Consider the following 15,004-nt stretch of genomic DNA (forward strand, 5'->3'; position numbering starts at 1 on the left):
GTGCCGTGACAGCGGGAGGCCCCGGCTCGGCGCGGCCTGCATTGGTGCACTGGTGCACCGCGCCGCCGCCGCCGCCGCCGCGCCACAACAGCCGCCCGAGAGCGTTGACCCGTGCCGGCGGCGGCGGCGGCCACGGCCAGCCGCCCGCTCACCACCGGAGCCCGGCGCCGCCGCAGCGGCCTCCGCCGTTACCTTGAGAAGGTTATGCTGGTGACATACGTGGCAGCATAAGTTTTCAACAGAAGACTGACATCAGCCGCGCTGTCGCTGCTCGCCAAACCAGCTTTGTGAATAATTTGGGTTCTACTGTCTGTAAAAGCACAGCACAGGAGTCGGCACAGCAATATCCGTGTTTGACCACCGACAACCGGCCAGCGCCTCGAGCCGGTCTGGCACGTGGCAATCGGCGAGGTCATCGGAGGTCAGCCGAGTTGTGCAGGTCCGGGAGAGGGACCGACTGGCCAGCCGGCCGCCGAGCCAGCGAAAGCCACCGAGCAGACCGGGGAGCGGCCACTCGAGGGGAGAGAATCGTGGTGGGGAGGTGAGGGGCTCTGTTCCGGCTCAGGGAGAGGAGAGGGGTGTCGGGCCTTTGAGAGAGGGACTGCTCGGTCCAGAGGCCGAGTCCATCCCGACAGGCCACCTTCCGGCGTTCGGTCAGTCGACAATGGCCCACCTCCCACGCCACCGTTCGGCTCAATACAGCCTCTTTCATCCGCTTTCAGCCGTCCCCGTTATGCCTTTCATTTGACAGGCGGCACCGCCCCTTTCCAGCTCCCTCCCCTTGCAAACAGCCCGCCCCGCCCACCCGGCGGCGCGCCCGCCCTTAGTGAGTCGCCCCGCCCCTTCCACGGTGGCCCCGCCCCTTTGAGCGCGGTTGGCGGCCGCTGTACCGGTGGCAGACGCAACATATGTTTCGCTTGGAGCTCGGCCAGGGGCGCGGCGGGCCGACCCCGCCAGCGGCCGGCAGCTTCGATGGCAGAGTCGTGACTGCGTCATCGGGTGCCCGGCACAGAACCGTACTACCGCGGCAAGACGACCAACTTAGTCATTGCAAAAACAAGCTGCCCGGCACGGCCCGAATCGTGATCCCGGTCGCCGCTGGGGGATGAGGTTCTACAGTTGCAGAACTTTGCAGATGTAAGATAGGTGAAGGTGGAGAGATATGTGAACATTGGGGGAGGGCTATAGCAATCATTATAGGCACGCAAACAACATCGAGACTTGAGACAGCGAGATCCATCACCATTATGCTTACACAGATAGTGGAAATAGACAAAGAGCGGGGTCACGGCCTTGGCGGTATGTCAAAGCGCCGCCCAACGAGCGACCATTCAGTGAGCCACCAGTGGACAAAAAGTGGCCTTCCATTCGGGTGCGTTCGGGCGACAAGAGAGCAGATCAGGGCCGATCAGCGCTCATACGATACTCGGAACAAAGGTACCCAGATAAAATCGACAGAGATGCTGGCCAGACAGTCTTGGTCAGCAGTCAGCACATTGGTCAGCGTCTGGCATTCAGAAACAAAACTGCTATGTGACGGCAGCGCGGTGCCAGCCCTCGATGACAGCCGTCATACGACACCTGTCGGGCGGCAGCGGCCGGCAGGACAGCCCCGGGAATCGGCTGGCACCTCGCCACGGCACCGCGGCCGGAACCAAGCGACGCTGTCGACAGTCACAGCTGACGGCGACGGGGCCGGCGCGGCGGCCGACTGGCCAGACGACCCGACGCCGGCGGCACCTGCTGACGACGGCCGGCCGTGGCCGCCCGAGGCCCAAAGGTCAGCGGTCACACCCGGCGACCGGCCGGCCGGAGCGCCGCGCCGCCGGACGGACGGTTTGACTCAGAGCGCCGCTGCAGTTCCGGAGAGGCTGCCCGGCCTCAGGGCCGACTGGACCACAGTAAAACGGCGGTAACGGCGACCAGTCCATCAGCCCAAATCAAACCAGGGCGGTGGAGCTGGTCATATACCAACCACCACTGAACAAACTTCATCAGGTAAATGACAATCAACTTTGTCCATTTAAGCAGGCAAGGTGAACTAAGGTTATGTCGGGTCGAGTCAGTTCTAACAGCCTCTCGACCACCTTTCCCTCACCGTTAGCCCTGGGTTCAGGGCGCGCCCGCCGGCCGCCCGGACGCGGGCCCCTCGCTCGGGGCCGCTCCCAACGTGACGCCAGCGCCGTAAACCGGCGCTGCCACAGCGCTGGCCGGCACAGACACCCGCCGTCACGGCGGCCGTAATTGGGTGCAGCTCACAGCGCGCCGGAGCGGCGTCATTAGCGCCGCGGCTGCACCGCACACCCGCCGCCGGCGCGGCTCGCCGCCACCGCGCCATGAATGATGCAAAAGGTACGGTCGGCGAACGGCCTCCGTTTTTCACCGGCGCACGTCGGCCGCCGCCGCAGACTGCCGTCCGGCCGCGTCGGCACCGCACGACACGCCCGGAGGCGCGAAAGGGCCGACCGGCGGGCAGACGATACCCCCCAAAAACGACTTTTGAACGCCGCGGCACGTGGGACAGCAGCGTAAGAATGATTTTTTAAGCGATGCTCTAACCATTTTCTTTATGGCTGCCAGCATCTGATAAAAGACGAAGCCTTTATCTAGTGAGAGTATGCTACAGCCCAGTATCTAGAGCTTGCAGAGCTACGTTTGATCAGCGGCAAGCAGCAAACGAGTTCCAAGGAAAGCGCGTTCGATGAGCAGCGGTTCAGACAGCGGTCAGAAAACGATGGGAGCGAGGTCGCAGCACGAGAGAAACGCGGTCAAAGCGCGGTCGAAGCGCTGCCGAGGAGCGTTCGAGCTGCGGTTGGAGTGCGGTTGAACTCCGCTGAGGCGCTCGCCGTTCCGCGACGGCCGTGAATTCGGGTCGGGCCGTCTGGCGCCGCGGCGCGGTGAAGCAGTTGCACCAGTCGCCGGCTGGCGCGGTGACCGATAACCGGCACCTTTCGTCTGCGCTCGTCCGGCGGCGGCGGGGCCGCGGACTCGACCTCCAGACCGGCGCGCCGCCGCCGTCCGGAGCGGCCGCCGGTCGTCTGGCCGGGACGGCGCGGCGGCGACCGATACCAGTCGGCCGCCCCACAGGGCCCCGCATTGTGGCGCAGCTCTCGAGAGGCGCGCTCACGTCATACGACGGCGTGCCCCGGCCCCCTCCCAGACGTGCCTCTCGAGCCGAGCACCCCCCCCCCCCCCTGTACCCCCAGCGGCTCAGACGCCAGACGAAAACGCAGATCAGCCCGAGGTCATTGACGCCAATCGGCTCGGCGTTTCGCACCCCTCCCCGCCCACTCGAGTGTCTGATAGAGCACTTCAGCCGAGACTGGCGGCCGTCCCAGACAGGAAAAGGTGCCCGGCCCCGCCGTCGGGCAGACTAGACGACTATCAGGCCCGCTTCGAACCAGCTGACCGCAAGGCCCGGTGCAAAGACACCGACAATGAGCGGCGTCACTTTCCGAGACGAAAAACTGTTCTCAAGGAATCTGCAGTTTACGGGTAAACTGCATGTTCTGTCTGGGCCATTGTTGAGAATGGAGCAATTCCCCGTTCCCATACCGAGCACTGATTGCGGGGAAACAGAGGCGGTGCATGGACAACATGACGCGGCGCCCGCGCCGTTTGCCTTTCTCTCGCCGAAGGACACGGCAGCACCTGGGGGCCGGCGGCGGCGACGTCTTTCCAGGAACGTTTACCAGCCGCAGACTTCCCCCGATTCTAACGATAACATTCTCAGTACGCGCCTGACTCTTCAGACACTCGCCCGCCGGCCGCGAAATAACACGCACGATCCGGAGGGCTCTGCACTCAACTACCCGGCTAGATCGTAATCTGGCTCTGAAATCCATTGACCTTGCCAGCTGCATTCGCAGACAGCGACTCATCCATCATAACCACGTCCCTGTATAGACCGTGCCGGCTCCGCGGCGCGGCCGCGCGCACGCCAACGGCTCAGCACTCTGATATCGCCGCTGTGGGCTGGCCGCTAGCTCCTCGACGACCGACGGGGGACCAGACGCGTCTCTGGCGACGACCCTGCCGGCGAGCAGACGCGTGCCAAGACGGCATGACGCAGCCGGGGGTTCACGCACGTGAGGCTACAATCCAGGAACCGGCTGGGCGGCGTGGTATTCTCGGACGCCGATCGTGCGCCGGCAGCACGCCGCAGGACCGGCCGGGACCGGCCCCCAAACGTCGTCGCCGCCGCCGCCGTCGCTGTAGTGACGTCATCCAGCCGCATGACGTCACTGGCGGCGGTCACCTCTGACGTCACGACGCCTGGAGCGCGGCCGGCCGTCAGGGGCGGGTGCGGCACCGGCGCGACAGCCCCGCCCCCGGCGGCCGGGGTGACTCTTACCTCCCCCCCCCCCCATCTCCAGAGGAGGCAGATATCGTGCAAACCGCAGACAGCCGCCGCGGCGCAGCGCGCTCCACAGACGGCGCGGTCCGGAGCGGGCGGCGGAAATCCCCGCTCAGTCGTGCGAGCGGCCGGTGCAGCGGCCAGCCGGTCCCGTGTGGCGCGGCGCGGGGCCTCCCTGTCTGCTCGGGACAGACGGCCGGTCGACACGCCGCCCGCGGCCGCTGGTGTGGGCGGCCGCCGCCGGCCGGGGCCTCAGACGACCGAGATATGGCAGGCAAAGGGCGAGCTGGTGAGGCCGAGCCACAGAGCTCCGCTTGCAGGAGTGATGCAACGGAGAGCCGAGGGAAGACATTCGAGAAACAGGGGAAGCTGAGAAGGAAAGGCTGACGGAAGCTTTCTGAGGAAGGCAGCTCGATTACAGGAAAGACGAACACGGAAATCGCATACGAGACTGACATAAGTCTGGCAGGAGGTAAGGTAATACCGTGAACCTTGTATGGCGCAGTTTCTCGTCTCTCGTCCCACAATCTCTGTCACAGCTTAACTCCTTCAGACCGTCCAATTCGTGAAGTAAGACCAGTTGTACAGTTCGCAAGTTCAGTCGTCCTGTCCGCAATCCAGCCGTTCAGTTCGAGTCAAGTTCAGTTGTCCACTATCCAGTCGTCCAGTCTGTTCAGTCCAGTCGTCCAGTCTGCCCAGTCCAGTCGTCCAGACACCCAGTCGGGCGGCGCGCCGCGAAGTGTTTACCGTCCAGACGAGACGCAAGGCCGGCGTCCGAAGCGCCCCAGGCGACGGCCGTCTGGTGCTACCGCAAACGAGCCGGCAGCGCGACACGCTACGACCACCGAGCTGCCCGAAATAGGCCCGCCGATACCCAGACGTCATTACTGGTAACGCCAAGCGAGCGCGACATTAGCGCATCCACGCAGCCGGGCGCCGGCGGCTGGTGGTCACTGGCTGGGCTGGTGCGGGAGAGCCCGGACGTTCAGAGCCATCACGACCGCGGCGCCTTCGTCGAATCGACTGGCCAGTCCTGAGCGCTGTTACCAAGGTGGAACGTAATAAGCTCGCAATAATGGCACGTATTTATAACTTATGGGCGTAGGTCCAGTCATAACCGCCGAGCGCACTCATTTCATGGGGGATTTAATTTGTTCTGCAACGAGGCAGTAAAAAGCACCTGACCTGCGCTTCGCCGCTCCAGTTGTCGAATGCTTACCTAATGGTGCGCAAGACCGCTATCTTATAGTTATGAGGCCACATGGTCAAGAAAACGTATCTCAGTATGCTGGTGCAGTGTCGCGTTACCCCATACTCTGGAGACAAGGAAAGCGAGACAACACTACACACGCGAACATACACCGCAGACTTCCCGAATTGCACGACACAGCCTTCAGCCCAAGATCAAACACGCTACCGATAAAACTTTCCGCCGTTCGGGGAAATTTCTTCGTCATCACATGTCATCAGCGCGTCGCATTGATTTTCGCTCGGCGCCCTGTGCTATTAGAGTGGCAGCCTGACCTCGTCGCAGCCAGCTCTGGCCTCGGAAACGACCCAGCCGGCCGCCACTGCCTCGCACCCAGCCCGGAAGATGTCCTTCGCGCGCGGCCGCAACATCGGGACCGACGAGGCGCCGTCGACACCGACGCAGACGACCGTAAAAATTCCGCACATCGGGCTGTGGCAACGGCAGGCGCGGCAGCGGCGGCGACAGACGCTCGTCTGGCCTCCATAGATCACGAGCCGCGGGCCGCCGCGCGGCAGAAACTGGGTCACCGGCCCGCGCCGGGTCAATGACCTCTGCCGCCGCCGCTGCCGCCGCCGCCGTCGGCCAGACAGACCCCTACTGTGTGACAGACCCCTCCCCCCCCACAGCCGACTGAGGGCCGCCCGTCTGACCCCAGAGGCCGCACAAACGACTTCTGTGCGCCATCGGCGGATGCCCGAGTAATGTCAAACACAGACCGGATAACCGCGTAGGCGGGGGCTGACCGAGTCCCACCCCGGGCCTCCGAGCGGGGCCGGGGGAGGAGGGGGGGCTGTAGTAATACGGCTCTCCGTCAGCATTGCCTGATTACTGAGACTTTGCACCGCTGAGCGCTGAGGCCATGCGGTACGGACCACGAGTATGTGGGCGGTAATGCGGACAGACTGAAAAGGGCGAGGGGTGCCGGCGCTAGCCACTGCACCGGTCGGCCTTGTCAGTGGATAGTCCACGGCGTAGGTATATTTCGCCAGCAGGATGACACGATTTCTCTCGAACCACCGGACTATTTGTATACGTTGTATAACGTCTGTGTGGACATACATACATACGTCATGCAATGCGCATTTGTGCAGCCATAGCTAGCAGATTCACTCAGTGTCAGTGTCGTCACCTACAATTGACCCTTGCGCGACCCATATGGAGCCACACGACCTCCGTGACCCTTGCCCGGTCAGTCGGTGACCTCTCTGACCTCTGCCCAGTCAGTGGGTGACCTTTGTCCAGTCAGCGGGTCCCGGTCGGCAAGTGGCCTATTGGACCCCTATTCCGGTCAGCGGGTGACCCGTGTACGACCCAGTCCGGTCAGCGAGTGACCTGTGACCTCAGACTGACCTGGAGCAGGTAATGCCGGCACGGTGTCTGACCGACCAAGGTGGCGGGCCGATCACACCAGCTGGCAACCACCATCCTGAATAGGCGAGCGCAGACCAGAGAGAGACCAATCAGGAGCAGAACACTGGCAGACACGGATCCCAGCAGGCAGGACACTGAAACAGCGCACAACACCACACGTCAGTCTGACAGAAAACAAGCTTTAGTATTACGGCATAGATAACAGTTTGATAAAGGTAAAAGCCGGTTGCATAAAATGAATCGCCAATAAACATCGTATTAATTCCAGAAGCATATCAACAAAACATCAGCGCAACGTCTGCACGTTTATACTATAAACTAAAAACTTTATAGTAAAAAGTGGTTGCAAAACTTTCACATATTAAATGGGAGGTAAAGGTAGTAGGTACTGTAAAAGGACAGGCTAGTCAGTGTTGGTTAGTGAACAAGCGAACTCTATATGTCGCCGACATTGTTCCGTCCCGTTGCGGGTCTCTTTGCAAAACGTCTCTTTTGGAGACGTTTTGCAGACAATAGTTGCTCAGTACACCTATGCTACAGATTGTGAGATGTAGACTGTGCAGACAACCTATCGTGACTCATGAGTTACAAAGGCTTCTTGGATTTCCCGAGCAAAACCATCGAACTTTTCATAATGATCCACAAAATACACTGTTTTCCACTGTCGTTGCCCGGTGCCCCATTGTTTCAAAATATAACAAAATTCTTGGTAAAGAGTATCAGCAAAAGCAGCACGACACGTACTCGGTGACTCGGTGCATTATGATAATGTAAACGTTCAAAGGGAACTGGGAAGAAATAAAAAGAATGGTCAGGAGCATCAGAAATTATAGAAGAAAAGAACCCTGACCACATTCGCCGAAATATCTCGATATCTAACGTCCACACACGAGCATGGCAGCCAGCAAACAAGTGAGGGTATGTAGATGTCAACATGGTTGTTATTGGTTAGCGAAAGGTTCGTAAGGTTATGCCAACATTGCATACTCAGCTAAATATGCCGGGTAAATAATTTCATCATTTAAGCACATGTAGGAAGCTAGTTGAATGAAAAGGAATCCGTCAAGGACCGCATTAATCCAAGCCTGTAATCAAACAACAAATATCGTGAAAATACATTCGCACACCCGCATCATCACATCACCTGAATGTAAGTTCCTGTTTCGCTTACTATTCGACAGTGCCACAGACGCTGAAACCAGTCAATGACGTCACTCAGTGACCATCTGTCTGTCCCTTATTCTTCCGCAAACGCCGGAATTTCACTCTCCTCCCCCGGCAACCAACAACAGCATGAGTTGAGTGACTTCCGCCATGCTAACCTTTTCCACTGCCGCTATGTAGGGAGGTGAAACTATGCTACACAATCCTCGTCTTCAACTCCTCAGAATGGCAACGAAGCTCGGCGACTGGAAGCGCATGTTGGTTCGCCACTGCCGTTGTTGCACCGCCCCGATTTGCATCTGATTTCCATACGTCCGCCGGAAGCTGCATGGGCCACCGTTGCCTGCGGTCTGGCGGTTACTTCAAACGCCAACAGAACCGTGAGCGCTGTGTACACTCGGGGGCAGATTGATGTTCCACGACTCCCTCCCTACCCATCGAGCTCCCATGGCTCAGCACTGGCTGCTGCCAGTGGCAGCACTGGCAGCACTGGCACTGGCATGCAGTGCTGAGCAGTGCTGAGGGCAGGCAACGCTGACAGCAGCCAGTGCTGAGCCATGGGATCGCCCGATGGGTAGGGAGTGGTGGAACATCATTCTGCCCCCGAGTGTACTAGCTCATGGAGAGCCGTGGTGGAAGGCTCTCGACGCTCTGACCGGCCAGCTGGGCGGAAGAGGCTGTGGCGTGGGTGGAGCTGGACTAGCGTGGCAATAGCCACCCCCTAACCCCCTCCCCCTCCGTGCAGCGTCCACTTCAGTGCACACCTGCCTGATCGCGACTAATCGTAGACAGATTGCAGACAGATTGCGAAAGGATCGCAGACGACTCGCAAACAAATCGCAGACGGATCACGAGTTGGCGCGGAAGGAGCGGACGTCACAGCCGAAACCCAGCCAGGTACGCTATCAAAGCAGTCTTTTGAGATCTAGGATTGTTCCACACCAGCTGTGACATGTTCCACCCTTCCGGGACGTCTTTACCACCACCGACGCCCCGCCGTTCCCCCTTTCATAATCGCAACAGAAAGCGGAGGCAGCATTTTTCAGAACAGTCCAGTTATTCCCAGGATCTTGGCGCTATCAAATCATCTACAGTTTTCATCCTCGATCAAGATTCGAGCGGACAGTGTTGCTGTTGGAGCGGCGATTTTTTCGCTGTCGGTCCATTGTCCGGGCGTTCGCCGCCGGTTGTATGTACCTATACCAGCACACCTTGCACGCCTGCAGCCAGCCTTGGGCGCCGCGGCGGCAAAAAGCGGCGGTGCGCGCCGGTAGCGCTCGGGCTCGCCGGCGCCGCACGGTCTGCTGTGCCGCGCTCTCACAGCTGTGCCGCCGTTCACAGCCGCGGTGAAAACACGCATTATGCAGGGTTTCATTTGCCGTAACTCCCGAATGGCCCACAGACCAGACGCTACCGTGCATGCGGCGGCAAATAATTAACGTTCTGCCTCGGGCATCAGCGCCGTGCCGCCAAAAGCGAGCGACTGAAGAGGTTTTGTTGTTCAAAGTTTAGCATTGGTTAACTTTTCTTATTTTTGCTAGAATATAGCAAAATTAGAGCCATAAAGCAGCTCCCGTCAGTCAGCTATAATTTTATCATAAAAGTAGGTAACTACCGCTCAATACCTGGACAAAAAGAGACCCTTGATAAAGGGTAATTGGTAAAGAGCCATGCAACAAAGCTCGAGTACTGTCGACGACCGCCGAATATACGACAAAAATCAGCCCGGACCAGTGGATTATGCAGCATTTGACTGCAGAAAAAGGGGGATGTGGTAGGTAGGCGGCTAGTAATATAGAGATGGTGTTTGATTGTGTGCATTTATCCGCTCAAAACTGTGTCCAATAACCAATTCCAATGCTTTCGTCGTCTTTTTCACACCGAGAACTGCGTTACTTTAAAAAAAGAGACCTGAGTTACAACCAGTTCTCTCAATACAGCTTTTTCATAAGTAGAATAGACACAACTTTATCAAGTGAAAAAAATAAAGTTGTTACGACATAACCGTCCAAAAAGTTGCCATATATCCCGTTATATTTTATAAATCCCCGAAATTCCAAGCATCCATGTCACCTTGTGCGATGATAGAAAGACACGATAAAAGACAGATCGCGTAAAAAGGATAAAGGGCAAGGTATAGAAGGTTAGACAGGTAGAGAATCCGACAAGGGGCGGCTCCCGCGGTACAGCCGGTACGTTGGCAGATAATAATAGTCATTACACGATTATTTATCGCGTATAGCCGCCACGCGAGTCGTTATCCGCCGCAGCAGACTGCGACCGACACCGAGCCAGACAGAGCGAGAGCAACGGCGAGAGAGTCAGTGAGGGAGGGAGAGAGAGCGACGGAGAGAGAGAGAGAGAGAGAGAGAGAGAGAGAGAGAGAGAGAGAGAGAGAGAGAGAGAGAGAGAGAGAGAGAGAGAGAGAGAGAGAGAGAGAGAGAGAGAGAGAGAGAGAGAGAGAGAGAGAGAGAGAGAGAGAGAGAGAGAGAGAGAGAGAGAGAGAGAGAGGAGCCGACAGTGCGCGGTCAGTCGGTGCGCCGCCGTCGCTGGTCGTTTTATTGGTCTGCATGTCTGGCGCTCCTGCTGGATCGGCAGAGGCCTCGTCCACCGTATTGTCCAAGATGCTGTGAGTTCGGTGAGAACAGGCGGAAGAGGTGTGGAACTAAACCGCTTGACGGTCAGCTTTGACGTCTTACGGCCGATCCAGGAAACTGCGAAACGCGCCCGTCCGTCCGACCGCAACCGTCTAGACAGACGCCTAGATAACGCTCCAGACGGTGTGTCGCAACAATCTTACAAGCCGGTTTATTTTGATTAATATTTTACCGGCTTTGATAATGGAGTATGTTGCAGCAACAAGAAAAATGACCAAACAGATCGACTCCGTGTCGCGCTCACCGGAAAACGGCAAAACTCGGCGATCAGACGTTCCCATATCGATCATGTCGACCCAGACGTGCCTGCCGCCCCCGCCCCCGCCTCGACTACGTGCCGCCCCTGTCTGCCGGCCGCCCCCGCCCCCGCCCCCGCCCTGGGGGGCTCGACGGGGCGGAGACGGCCGAGCGGCTGCCCAGCTGACGCCGCGGCTGGGGGCAAGGCCGGGCGGCGGCGGCGGCGGAGGCGGCGGCGCGCCGAGGGCCAGCCACTCCCTCACCGCCAGCCTCCCAGACATGGCCGGCAGCTCTGCACGGCGCTGGAAGCTGGCACCGAGTCACTCCATGCGGCTGCCCGCAACCACCCCAGCAGCTGGAGAGCCTCAGCCGTCAAGGAGATTCAATCAGACTTTCTCTGACGGCGCCGGCAGCGGCGGGCGCGGCTTCCCGTCGGCCGACGAGTTGTCTGGCCGTCTGGCCGTCTGATAGTCAGACAGTCAGACAGTCAGACAGTCTGACCGTATGACAGTTCGTGCCGGTGGCTCTCCCCAGCCTCTCAGGTCAGCCGTCTGCGGTTCGATAAGGTAACTCTGCCCAGTCCATGATTGGGAACGGAGCGAGCCGATTGGAGCAGGCCAAAGCAGTTTCAGCAGGAGGGCGTCTGTCGGCAGTCTTACAGGGGGAGTCTGTCTGGCAAGGCGTGTCGAGGGTTACACGAACATGTGATTCGTGCTGTGACGCGTCACGGCCAGCGCCCAGCCCGCAGACTCAGAGTTGCCGGACGACAGCAATTAGCCCGGTAAACAAGCGAGCCGCGACCGCAAAACGGACCGTGCCGGTATGGTCCCGCAAACCCCGACCGTAATCAAAGTAACAAGTGCCGCCCAGTGCCCGGCACGCCGCCCCTTAGGTCCACATATGACCCATGTCGGCCTGCACTAGCCTGCCCTAAGTCCACCCACTCCATGCCTTGGTCCATCCGTTGTAGAGTCTAGCCATACCTTCCACACACTGTCAATCCTGGGCATCCCCGTCCAGCCGCCGTATCCGCCGTCAAACGGTCACTCTCTGCGCCAGTCCGGCGTACCCCTGCGGCCCACAGACTGTCTACCGTGCCCGTTTTGTGCGGGCCGGCCGGCTGACATCTCGCGCAGCTAGTCACGGCCCCGGCTGCCGGCAGCCATTCCGGTTGTCAGCGGGCGGGACATCCGTCTGTCTGGCGGGCCGTTAGCGGGCAGGGTCAGCGGTGGTGGCTCCGGTCAGCGCTGTTCGCTCACGGAGCTGCACTGCTGCACCCAGTAGTGCTAGGAAGTGAGAACATAGCACGGAGCTGCACGAAGGCGGTCAGACAAAGCAAAATGCTCAATTTGCCACACAAGATTAAGTTTCTATTCGAAACTTATCCGTCATAGATTTTGTGACGCGGCAACGATCGTTTGTCTCGCTAATGTAGGGGGCCATCGCGGGCAGTGGCCCCGACTGTGGGCGTTTGACCGTCTGTCTGCATCTGATGACAACAGGGTCGTCCGTTATTCACCAAAGCTCGTTATTTATCAGCTGGCTCGTCATCCCAGGTCGTTTTCCTCTCATTGGTGACCGCTGGTGGTTTTGGGTCCAGTCAGAACGTCCGCGTTCCTCATTCACGTCACTGATAAAGGTGATTCCTCAATGATATAAGGCTGCACAGGAAAAACAGCCGAAAAAAAAATAGTGCATCTTGTCAAGACTCCATTGAAGACGTGGTCACTTGGCCAGACTGCTTCAACAGAAAATACACAAAGATAAAATTAAGGGCAAAAATCGTGTCCCAGTGGAACGCGGTAAAAATCAGAGGTCTTGACCACATCCACGGACAGACACATTCTCAACAAAAATATTAAAAATATATAAGCCTTGCATTTTAACATTAAACGGCACCGGGATGTACCAAATTAGCTGCTGAGACGTCTAGTGACGCCCAGAAAATCCTCTAAAAGCCGCCGTCGTCTGAGCTCGGCCCAGACGGAGGATCAGGGCTCTGCGGCGGGCCGCGGCCGTCCTCAGCGGCACCAATAGCCGCCCGTCGCGTCCGGCTGAGGAAAGATCGACATGTCTGCGCCGCCGTCTGGAGGGGGAGGGGGGGGGGCGGTCGCCACGGGACTGTTGAGCGTCTGGGCACAGACTGAGCCAGGACAGGACGGGAGGTTGGTCATTTGGTGATGGTGTATGTTTAGCTGGTGAAGATTCGGCACACAGCCTCGCGTAAGGAGGGTCGATAACTTTAGAAAGACTCACATATTTCCCTGGAGTTTGTTGAGTCGGCTTGTCTGACACGCCACTTTGCGATTCACCCTCGAGCCACAACAGTCCCCGTTTTCAGCTCCTCCCTCTGCTGCACACTCCAGTCCGACCAATCTATTCAACCAGCATATCCGACTTTCTGACCAGTCTCTACATCCAGTCTGTCTGTCCCATACCAGTCTGACCGTCTCCCCGCCCAGTCTCTCACCTCAATCTGTTTGTCCGCCCAGCCTCTCCGCCCAGTCAGTTCGCTCAGTCTGTCTGTCTGTCATACACCAGTCTCTCCGCCCAGTCTCTCCGCCCAGTCTGTCTCTCCACCAGTCTGCCTGACCAGTCTCTCCGCCCAGTCTCTCCGTGGACCGCACGGCGCGGCGAGCCGCTCTGTCTGTCTGCCGAGTGGTCCGCGCCGGCGCTGGCCCGTCTGCGCTCCCGCCGCGGGGCAGACCGTCTCCGTCTCTCCGCCTGGGACAGCGCCGACTCCCGGCGCCGACATTCGTTCCACCGCCGCCGCCCGGAGCGCCCAGTCGAGGTGCAACACCAGACAGCGGGCTGCTGCTGCCGCTGCCGCCGCCGCCGCCCGCCTGCACATTTCAATATTTGAAGCGGTCGATTATGCTGTGGTGGCTGGCAGTGAGCCAGCCGAACGGCGGCCGACACCGCAGGAGCGGTCGCGGACGGCACGCCACCGCCCGGCGCCGCGCCGATTAGAGATGCAAACTCACCACCATTAGAGATGCAAACTCACGCCGTTTCATGTAAAACGGCACGTTATGTGACTGTGCACTCCTGGAAAATGTGTGCATGTGTTGGGAAGCGAGAGCACCTGGAACTGCAATAAAACATTGCGGTTTTGCAAATACAAGTGAACGGCATGAATTTCCACAAAAAATGACGGCCGAACACGAGGCAAGAAAGCTTGTTGATGCAAATTTTCATCCGATGAGCCATCATGAAGCCCTGCTGGCCGGGGCGGGGCCGGCAGCACTTTAGGTGCCAGCAGGGTTCGGCGCTGTTGTGAATCTGTTATGGATACCATAGGGGTTCCGTGTCGACGGTTGTGTGACGTCAGACGCCAGGCTTGCAAACGTGACTCACAGCTGGCCCTGTTGCTCGCTCACGGCCCCCAGCTGTGCTCCGGACTCGCGACTCTCTCACCGAGTCAGGACCAGAGTCATCAACACAGGGCCTCAGGGAGTTTGAGGAGTCATGGCACGGGCAGGCCGAGTCTTCTCGGGTTTGCAAGCGTTTACACGGAGTCTCCAAAACTAAGACTCGAGTGAAGCCCTGAATCACCCAGAATACGGCACCCGGTTCCTAGCGCGGGGCTATGCTACGAAGCTCCCAGCTGAAGCTACAGACCTGAAGGCGAGGCACCAATATCACTGCACGGAACAGGACACAGTGTCCAGTAACGTTCAAATCACGACGAAATCTGACTCCCCTCACGAACACAACTCGTCAAATTATAAAACGGCGTCAAAACAATCGTCTGACACGAGGCTATTCCCTACAGGTTTCTCAATCACCTCCACGAAAATCAGTCGCAAAACACTCGCAGAAATGAATCCGCGGACACGGAACGGAACGGTGCCGCGCCACGCTGCACGGCCGGTCGGCCCGTGCCGGTGCCGGAGGCGCGTGCTCGCCGGCCGCCAGCCACTAATTACCAGTCTGGTGGCTCGGACACGGTACGGGTTCTCAAAG

At 58.9% G+C, this 15,004-nt stretch overlaps 1 protein-coding gene across 1 annotated transcript in view; it reads right to left on the reverse strand.

Moving 5' to 3' along the window:
* The window catches only part of LOC122369929, a 41,995-nt gene that overhangs the window by 15,217 nt on the left and 11,774 nt on the right, over positions 1-15,004 (reverse strand). The window contains exon 2 of the mRNA XM_043345104.1: positions 6,960-7,114. Within this exon, the coding sequence (XP_043201039.1) occupies positions 6,960-7,114 (155 nt within the window). The remainder of the gene's footprint in view (positions 1-6,959; positions 7,115-15,004) is intronic.

Source organism: Amphibalanus amphitrite, unplaced genomic scaffold (genome assembly GCF_019059575.1).
Source record: "Amphibalanus amphitrite isolate SeventyFive unplaced genomic scaffold, NRLGWU_Aamphi_draft 000034F_arrow, whole genome shotgun sequence".
NCBI classification, from domain to species: Eukaryota; Metazoa; Arthropoda; class Thecostraca; order Balanomorpha; family Balanidae; genus Amphibalanus; species Amphibalanus amphitrite.